We start from the raw sequence: 10,336 nt of genomic DNA, 5'->3' as shown, positions 1-10,336 counted from the left end.
CAAAAAAAAAACCCCAAAAAAAAAAAAAAAAAAAAAAAAAAAAAAAAAACGAGAGAGAGAGAGAGAGAAGAAGCCATATCAGACCAAAGAAAGAATTACTGTGTGTCATCAATTCTGACACTCACTCTTATTCTCATTTTGACAATTCTGAAATTGGGGTGAATCTTATAAACAAAGGTATCTTACTTAGGTCTACACAATACAGTAAGAGTTGGGGAGTAAATGATGACAGATTCACTCTAGCATACCAAACGTCTCTGAGTGATTTTAGTGGAGCTGACGAGATTCTTGACATCACCTGTGTCCATCTACTTAAACTTAACTCCTTGTCCATTTCTCATCTGTTCTGTCTCTCCTCAACATCCCCAACACAATTCTAGCCTCTCCTCCTGTCCCCTTCCCGCCCCCAAAGCTGTGTCTCTTTTTCATTTCTACTGGGAAGTCAGAATGCATGAGCTTCCCTTTGGACCCATGAGTGTCGCAGTGCTGACAGAAATAGCCTTTCTGCCAAGTCCCGGTCACATGAGCACTCTCTCCACGGCCCGCGCACACACCAGCCCACTGTGGCTTCTGTTGGCAAATTTACCTCTGCTTATGCCCTGGCAGACTTTCCGGAGCTTTGTCTGACCTTGTGAGTTTGTACTAGTCCCGACACTTTCTTTTTTCTTTTAAGATTTGTGCCATAGGGTGGGTGCACTCACCAGAAAGAGGCAGAGACAGTGAGAGGGAAAACGAAAAATCACCCCCTCAGGGAGGATGGCCACACCACACTCCCTTCTCTATTTTCCTGGGATTTGGTACATACACACATATGTACCTGATGTGATTTTCTTTGTTTAAAGAATTACTTTATTTCACTTTATTTATTCATTCATTTATTTATTTTAATTTGACCAGAGAGGGACAGAGTAAGAGAGAGAGTCAGAAAGCAAGCCGCCAGGTCCAGGACTCGAACCATGGTTGGCCGTGTGGGAGTCCAGCCCCCTTGACCACCACATCACCTACCAGCCTCAGCCTGGTTTGATTTTGAAGCTGCCAGGTCTGGGATTCAAACCACAGCCAGCCACGTTGAGATTCCAGTGCCTTCACTACTATGCAACCTGCTGGTCCCCAGCCCTGACTCTCTTTTGAAGAAGAAATACCAAGACAATTTCTTGGGAAATACTGCATTTTGGAGGCTTGCATTAAAATATTAATGAAGTTCATTGGGACCAGCAATTGGCCTAATGGCTATGTCACTAGACTCCCATGTAGTCTACTGCAGTTCAAGTCCTGGACCCAGTGGCTTAAACTCATGCCAGGCACATTATGTGCGTGCCCAAGATCCCAAGAGAAGAATGGAGGAAAAGGGATTGTGGCATGGCCATCCCCCCTGGGGGTGACTTCTCGCTTTCTGTCTCTCCGTCTCTGTCTTTCTGGCGAGCACACATGCCCTATAGCAAAAACCTCTCAAAAGACAACAACCAAAAAAAATGACCAAAGTTGATTGATAGTCATAATGGTACTTCTTTCAGAGCATCTATAGGCCATTTCTAGATTTTAGATTTCTTATTCTTTTACAGTAGAACCTGAGTTTGCATGGCCAGTTTTCTTTGACTTTATTCAAAATCCCTCTAGGAATTTGGTAGAATAGTAAAATCCCAGAGTCATGATTTCTAAGGCATTAGAAATTGCGGAGGCATGTGATTGGATAAGCCTAGTAAACCTTCCCCGGAAGGAGCCATGTGAACCGGGGGCTGAGTGGTCAGAATAGAGTGCTTTCTCCCTGCCCTGGGATGCTGGGATGCTGCTGCCCAGAGGTGTGCAAGGGTGTGGTGGACGCTGGCAAGTCAGAGATCAGAGCCCCAGCTTCCTGCCCTAACACACGGCATCCCCTTAACCTGGCCGCTGAGCCCTTGAATTGAACTCTTCCCCTTGAATAAGCGAGGATCAAACTGGAAGTTGATAGGCCAGAGGGGACAGGTTTCACTTATCCTGGCGTGGCCCGAATCCTGCAGGCTAATGGTCTTGGGAAAACATGGATTATGGGATCATCCAAAGCTATTTGCTGTTCATTGTGGAGCAAGGTATCAGATTGGAAATATGTAATAGATTTTGTGCGTCTGGCCTCCATGAGTCCCAGGTTTTTCTGTGGTAGTCTGAGAAAACATACAGGTGTAGTGTGGTCCTGGGCACGCTATGATTTGTGTTTGAACAGCCAGATAGGTTCTCCTGGATCAAAGGGTTAATCAGAAAATCAGCAAGGCTGTAGTTCACCAGACTCATCTCATTACTCTGTCTTTTGTAGGTAATGTCCGAACTGGTCAGCCCAGAAATCTTCACGCAGGCTCACTCAGAAAATGCAATTTCAGTCAAAGAAATTGTCACTGAAATTGAGTCCATCAGTCAAGGAGTTGGACAGATTCAGCTGAAAGGAGACATCCTGTCCAACCCATGCCACACACCAAAGAAGAACACCGCCCACGAGCTGCCCCTCGAGAGGGCCCACACCCCGGAGAGCAGACCTGGACACCTGGAGCAGGACGAGGGCTCCTGGGCAGCCCAGCCTGCACTAGCCAAAGACTCAGGGAAGTGTAATCCAGAAGGCTGCCCCACCTCGCACCTGTCCACTGCAGACTTGGAAGAAGAGGAACCAGCTGAGGGGGAACAAGAGCTCTGGGGCCCAGGGATGCACCCCGGTGCCAAGTGGTGCCCTGGGTCTGTGAGGCGAGCCACCCTGGAGTTTGAAGAGCGTTTGCGGCAGGAGCAAGAGCACCATGGTACTGCCCCTGCTGGCGCTGCATCGGCCACTCGCAAGAATTCGAAGAACGATTCTTCTGTGTCCGACCTGGCACCCAGAGGGAAAAATGATGAGCCCACCCCAGAACATTCCTTTGTCCCCAAGGAGCCAGAGTTGAACAGGAGCAGGGGGAAATGCACCGGGTCCGAGGCTGGCTCACTGCCCCATCCTGAGCAGGCTGCCACCGTGCCAGCACCAGGGCTGCCGGAGTTCCACCCCTCGCCAGCTCCTCAGGAGTGCCCGGGGTCAGACCCTAGAACAAAGCAGGAAGGAGCCCCGAAGGAACAGAGGACTGTGATTTCATACCAGGGGTCTGACACACAGGCAGTCCCTCTGTCCCTTCCCAAGAGGATAGAAATCATTGAGTATACAGTCACATCGCCCGATCACACGGGGCCAGAGGGTGAAGCAGCCACCGGTGACAAGCACGGGGAGCAAGGACTGAGGAGGACGGAAGTGGAGAAGTGTGTCACTGTGCTCTGTGCCCTGGACGAAAATCTGAACAGGACTCTGGACCTCAGCCAGGTCTCTCTGCACACCCAAGTGCTACCTCTGCCTCATTCTCCCTCTCCTGGTCACAGCAGCTCTGCTGACCCGACACCCAGGCTGAGCAGCCCGGAAGACCGGGGCGACCATCCATCCACAGCCCCAGAGTCAGCAGCACCCTCTGTCAGTCGAACAACCCATGTTCCGTCTGCCAACTTAGATTACCTGCATCCCCAGACCGTGGTTCACCTGGAGGGCTTCACAGAGCAAAGCAGCACCACAGACAGCGAGCCCTCTGCCGAGCAGCTTAGCTGGAAAGAAAGTCAGGCGGGTCCCCTTCCCAGTGGGGGTGAAGCGACACACAAGGGCTCCCAGTCACATCATGAAGGCCTGGGTTTAACTAGCAAGCTTGGTGACAATACTGGGGAGTTACAGGAAAAATCGGACCCATTGCCTGTAGCCTGTCAACCCCCACATAGCTGTAGTAGTGACAGCATAGAAGGTCTCGCTCACAGCCCTGCCGTGAAGGAGCGCACTCAAGAAATCGAGTCCCGCGTGATGTTCCAGGCAGGGTTCACCAAGCCACCTCAAATGAGGCGCTCAGCTTCTCTTGCCAAGTTAGGGTACTTGGACCTCTGCAAAGACTGTTTACCAGAGAAGGAGCCTGAATGCCCTCATCTCCAACTGCTTCAGCCCTTCATCAGAACAGACTCAGGCATGCACACCATAGAGGCCCAGGACCCCCCTCAGAACCCAGAACCCACCAAGTATTTTGTAGAGCACCTCAAAACAGCAGAGTGTATCGCGCAGAGCAAGCCAGTGGAGAGGCCCCTCGTGCAGTATGCCAAAGAATTTGGTCACAGTCAGCAGCAGCATTTGCTCCCCAGGGCAGGGCCTGAATTGACTAGTTCTGAAGGAGGCCTTCCTTCGCCACAGACCCAGGGACTGTGGTGTGCAGGCCCTGCCCCAGGGCTGGCGGTGGGACCCCGTCAGCAACACGGCAGAACTCACCCACTTAGGAGACTAAAAAAGGCAAATGATAAAAAACGGACAAGCAACCCCTTCTATAATACCATGTGATTCTGAGCCTATCCATGTGACTTTCTAAAAGAAACGTTTGTAAAAGGGGCAGGTGTAATATGTAAGGAACATGCACTTTATTGGTTAATTTTATATTTTGGTCATTTTACTGTTCCTGGCGCATGCAGGGTTTGGGTTTTTCAGTGTGTGTGTGCTTGTGTATCTGCGAGGGGAGAGAGCGAATGCGAGATTGACTTGGACAGCAAGACCATTTTATCATTTTTTATTTTTAAAGAATTCAAACCTCAAAAAACTCATTTTCAATGAACACCTTTATCAAAGGCAAATTGCTGTTTTTCATTCAACTACCACCTGCTCCTCACTTTGCTCTCTGAGAAAAGGAATGCTTGATTGGGAAAAGGAGAAAGAAGGGCGGCTGGAGCGGAAGCCGGATTTGGAAATGCTCCCCTGGGCCTGGCTGAAGCAGGCCATTTTGGACCTGAGGCTGAAGGGCGGCTGGGAGTTCAGCGGGGGCTCAGCCTTTATCTCCTGGCCTGGCCCTTTGGATTCCCTGAGCTGGGCAGGGTCTGCTTTGCTTTAAAAGGGGGCCTTCCAGAATCCATTTCTTGTGGTATTCCAGAGTGTATCATTACAGAAAGGCATGAGAGTGGCCTGGCTTTGTAGATTTACTGAGCAAATCCTATTTTCCCCCAAAAAAAATAATTTTTGAAATTGTATTAAAAGGGAACCTCAAATCAAATCTGAGAGGTCTTCTACAGAGGAAAGCATGGGAATGAGAGGAGGACATGAAGGTAGGGATGGCGAAGCCACTGCCCAGAAACGTCTAGGTTGGTAGGACTCGTACGAGTGGTCCCCCTGGCCTGCCTTTCCCGAAAACGTGCCATGCAGTGTCCTCCCAACTAAAATACAATAGTGACAAGTTTGAAAAACAGCAATCAAAAGTCAATGTGTTCTTGTAAAATGAAGACTTATGTAGGGTTTTAACCCTTCCATTACTTGAATAATTCTGTGGGCCTTCTGAGTTTAATGGCCTTTTTTTTCCTTTTCAATTTCCTCCCCAGTGCTGTTTTTCCTGTGCTGCCTGTTATTTTTTTTTAATTTCATAGATTATATTGAATCGTTACATTACATATGTATAACCTCCATTGAGTGCAAAGTTTTCTATATTATCACTGTTAACACTTGACAGAAGTTTTTTTGTTTTATTTTCTTTTGTCCTTTTCTGGAAGATTTGTTATTTCTCTAAAGTTTATACACAGTATTTATGTACATAATGTTGTCACTTTCTTACAATGTTTTGTTTTTAAGGTTGTAGAGTCTCTTTGACTTATTATTTTTTTTTTTTAGGAAGGAGTAGAGTTGCAACTGGAAAATACACAAAGACACCTGAAATAAAACTCATGGGTGTCAATAGGAATCTGCAGAGTATATTGACAGTAGTTTTAATTTTTAAAGGGAGACTTCTAATCACCAGCTCCTGCCAAATTATGCATTAGTAACTTCCTTCTCAGAGAAACCCCAGGAGGCTCCCGTTAGATCACAGGCCGATTTCTCTTTGAGACTGCAATCCCTGAATCTCGTTTGCCAGGAGTTGAACCACAGCCAGGGAGTGTAGATGTGTTGCCCAGAGTGGAAGCTTCTAATGGAGGCTGAGAGGCCGCAGGGGAGGTCTCGGCCAAGGGCAAGTGCCCATAATGACTCCATTTAGGATGCTGTTGCTTTGCTTCTGTTGTGGGGATCCTTAATACAAGAGCATCTGCCATAAACAAGCCTCTTTCAGAGCACGTATTTAGCCTGGAATGAAACACCCTCCGCAGCTCATCAAAACTGAAGAGGTTTGCAAATTTGCTTCCTGTTTGCTTTGGTTGATATCCACATTGCTGAGAATGGACTGAGTACAGACTCGAGACAGGTTTTTGGTTCGTCACGGCACTGAGAGGAAAAAGACACAGGTGCAGACCGTCGAGATGGTATCAGAGGCCCAAGCCTGGTGGGGCAGGTAGGGTGACCCAAAGGATACAGAAAAGGCGGACCGAGGCCTTTCGTAGTGCTCAAGAGGAGCTGTGAATCCAGTTGCCGCATGGGAGCCATGGTCCGCCATCACTGCCGGGAGGCGGATTTAAAGTGTCTTTATAGTATAGTAGTTCTGTGTACCTGTGCTGGCCCTCAGTAGTTTCCCAGTGTGCACCTGTGTTACCCATGCGCTTTGTGATTCCCGACTATTGACGTGTTGTGAAGTGTTCTGTTAGATGGTATGTGCCCGTGTAAGGAGGCTTGCTGAGACAGGCTTGTGGGTTTCCAGGCCTTATCTATCTAAACTGCCTGTCTTTTTGAAGCAGTTCTACCACCAAACAACATGATGGGGAAAGGACAGGAAACTGTGGCAGGGGTGGAGAGAAGAGGATGTGCGTGGAGGTTAAGCGTGGCTTCCACTCAGTCACCTCTTGGGCTGGCGATATCCCCACACGTTGACGACACAAGCTGTTTCCACAGTGTTGCACTGCGCCCTCTTGTCTCCTGCCGCCGTGTTTAATGCTCATTCTCCCTGTTTAAATAACAGCAAGGAGGAGGAAACCCTCTGATGCTATGGGGGGGGGAGGCTTTTTTTAAGGAGTGGAGGAAAAGTAGAGGAAATAGTCTCATTCTGCCTTCTTGATTTTTTTAATTACATTTTTTTCTTTCTTAATTTACCTTCCTAAATAAACATCATCTACACAGGGTCTGCCATTCAACCATGCCAAGTGGTTTTGGTGGTTTTGCCAGCCCTCTCAAACCCCCCCAATTAGGTGTTCTTGATTTACTTACGTGGCTGTGCATGTCCAGGGGAGGTGCATAACGAGCTCTCAAGGACTTTTCAGACTTTCTTCTCTTCAGACTGTTCGATAATCTGCAATGCCTGTGTCCCTGTCCTGGTCATGGAAAACCCGGCCCTGGGACAGCAGGTGGTGGATTGACAGAAATGAACGGGAAAAACCTTGAGCTCTGGCCCAGTGCCTGCTTCCTTTCTTCCTCCCTCCCTTTCTCCTTTCCTTCCTTTCTTTCACCCACCATAGTTTGAATCTGAATTACTCTGGACGTGAGAGAGAGAGAGTGTGTGTGTGTGTGTGTATAAAACAGTTAACATTTTGATACCTGGGTAAGAGGCCCAGGAGCACGCGGGATTTGAGCTGTACTGATGACGACTTGGTCAGTAAGAGAGAAAGCTCAGGCCTCTCTTGATTTTTGGAAATGCTTAGTAATAGTGTGCACTAGAGCAGACGCATCATGCCGTAGTGTAGGAAGACTCATCTCTCGGCATTTTGGTTGCCTTTCTGATTCTAAAGGTTTGGGATCATTCCTAGCATCTCAGCCTCATCAGGCTCTGTAGCTAGTGTTTTCCTGGTTCTGTACCTTTATCCCAGCTGGTATTTCCCTCCTCCTCCTTTTGGGAACTACTGCAGCCTGAGGATGACAGCCCCCAGGCTCTGAGGTCCCTTCCTCCTCGTGGGTCCCAGACAAGGTGTTTGGTAGACCTGAAGCTTCTTACAGGGAACTGCTGAGGACATAGCAGTTAACAGAAATCTGCACCTGTTTCATCTGAGGATTTCAGTTCTGAAGTGATCTAGGCATGTTTGGTAAAGATGTTTTTGTGGGAGTCTCTTGGTTTTGTTTTTTTTTTTCCCCCCTTAAGAAAGCATTATGCAAAAAGTCACTCTAAGGGCATTTAAATTTTTTAAATAAAGCCATTCTTTGGCTTTTTTGAACAACTATTTGTGGATACCTTGTTTACAGTGTATTAAAATATGCATCGTGTTGTTGACCACTCAAGTCCTCCAGGCACCTAGGCCCTGGCTGTCCTGTAAGTCCTCATGCAGAGCAATGCCATAATGGTCAGCCTTCGTGGGTAAGCGGGTAAATCCTGGAACCGACCTGCGTCTGTCCTGCACTCCACCGACACTCTGTGGAAGTAGTCATCTCAGTGATGATGTGTCCTACAGTGATGGTTGTAATGGTGAATGGCTAGTATCGTTTTTAATTTTGTTTTGCTTTTTTGGTGGTAGACAAGATGAAATTTTAGCTGTTTCAGCACCAATCCAACTTAAAAGCATCTTGGACTTCGTTTTCTCTTCCAAACTAAAGATGCAAGGCATGTATTAGACATAAGTGTATTTGCTGCCTCAACTCATCCATATTAGGAAACGTCCTGCCGCCCAGGCAGGAAACTGCACACTCCTAACCCTTCTTCCAGGATTTGGGGTTCCCTGATGCCATGGAGAGCAAGGTGCTTCTGTCCTTTTGCAGCCTATAAGTGGAGGGTGATTGGGCCAGGCTCCTGCTATGAACAAGAGAACCAGCCTCATTTTCTCAGTGCCCCAGAGATCTAGGACAGGATTTCTAAACTGGAATCATCCGTCATCAGCTCGAAGAGCCCTGAGAGGTATGTGGCTGGTGCTGCCATCTGTGTCCTCCAAGCCACGCTGGTGGCAGCATCTTGTGTGTGCTCATGTGCAAAGCCACTACCCAGGACTCAACTCACACTGATGACCCAGACTGAAAACTGGCCCCCAAATGTTTCCCAACCAGTAAGCCCACAGGGAATTGTTTGGTTTTTATATTTTGTTGGATTTTGGTTTGCTTGGCATAGCTAAAGGTGCCTTTTTTTTTTTTTCTTTCTTTCTACTTTATTTGTAGGACTTGTTCTAAACATGACAAGTCCAGAAGACTCTCCCTCTGACTGTTACCTTTGCCCCAGGCCACCCCAGACTTTTGTGCTCGCATTTTATTAAATAAAGCAGGTGCTCCCTGGAATCTCTGGGACCTTTTTGAGGCATTTGAAGCAGAATATAGAGTGGTCTCATCTCCTTCCTTAATCTTCCTGGTGGTTGGGATGTTCCACTTGTATCATAGATTTTTTTATTACCAACGTGCTCCGCTGTTTTTAAATGTGAACTTGTGCGCAAATGTGCAGATTCAATGTTCTTGTTACAGACTGAATAAATTTTTATTTTGAAGATGAAACACTGTGTGTGTTGTCAAGTGCAGAAGAGGGGAATGGAGAAGGTGGAGAGTTGGAAGAGGATACCCACTGTTAACAAACGTGCTGTTCTCTACAGCCAGTAGGTCGTATGGTAGTTAAAGTGCTGGACTCCCACATGGCTGCCTGTGGTTCAAGTACTGGACCCAGAGGCTTGAAAATCATGCAGGGCGCATGTGCGTGCATGCCCAGAATCCCAAGAAAAGAATGGAAGAGAAGGGATTGCGGTGTGGCCATCACCCCTGGTGGGGGAGGGGGATGATGTCTCACTTTTCCTCTCTCTGTGTCTCTGGTGAGTGCATGTGCCCTATGACAAAAATAAATTAATTTCAAAAAAGAAGTGCAGTTCTCATGGATTGATCCTGGTCCAGCACATCCTAAGGAGACAACTAATCTTTAGGGGGAAATTAGAGCTTTCTTCATTGCACCGAGTAAGACTGGATAGGAGACAGGCTCATTAAACAATATCTCAGACAGCATGGCTGCAACCAAGTGACCAAGCTGGTAACTTACTTGATCAAAGAGGCACTCACCAGTCACCACCTAAATGTTAGTAGAATGAATAAGCAGAGGGCCCCAAATTCCTCTGCCAACATACTGCAGTGACCAGTCTGGGACAGTTGTTGTGACCTCTCCGAGTTTTAGTGAGATAGAGCTAACAAGCTTTCAGTGCAGGGCACGTCAGCTCACTGAAACGTTTCTGTTAGGTCATCGGGAAAGTCAGGGTGTATTTGTCTATGTCTGTCTATGAAAAAAAAAAATGTGTCATGGAACCAGCAGTTAGCATAATAGCTATGTCGCTGGACTCCCATGTAGTCAACCACGGTTCGAGCCCGGACCCGGTGGCTTAAACTCACACTGGGCGTGTGTGCCCAAGATCCTGAGAGGAGATTAGAGGAGAAGGGATTGCGGCATGGCCATCCCCCCCTGGGGGGTGATTTCTCACTTTCTGTCTCTCTGTCTCTCTGTCTTTCAGGCAAGTGCACGCACCCTGTAGCAAAAACCTCTCCAAAAAA

General features: G+C 47.6%; 1 protein-coding gene across 1 annotated transcript in view; it reads left to right on the top strand.

Moving 5' to 3' along the window:
* SSH2 (slingshot protein phosphatase 2) overlaps positions 1-7,757 on the top strand; it is a gene marked incomplete at its 5' end in the record, with an annotated part of 237,752 nt that extends 229,995 nt beyond the window's left edge. Inside the window, 1 exon segment of the mRNA XM_014582926.2 lies at positions 2,288-7,757. Coding sequence (XP_014438412.1) covers positions 2,288-4,345 — 2,058 coding nt within the window.
* Positions 7,758-10,336: the final 2,579 nt, after the last annotated feature.

This window comes from Tupaia chinensis, unplaced genomic scaffold, assembly GCF_000334495.1.
Source record: "Tupaia chinensis unplaced genomic scaffold, TupChi_1.0 Scaffold143921_1, whole genome shotgun sequence".
NCBI lineage: Eukaryota > Metazoa > Chordata > Mammalia > Scandentia > Tupaiidae > Tupaia > Tupaia belangeri.
This window is presented reverse-complemented; position numbering and strand designations above follow the sequence as displayed.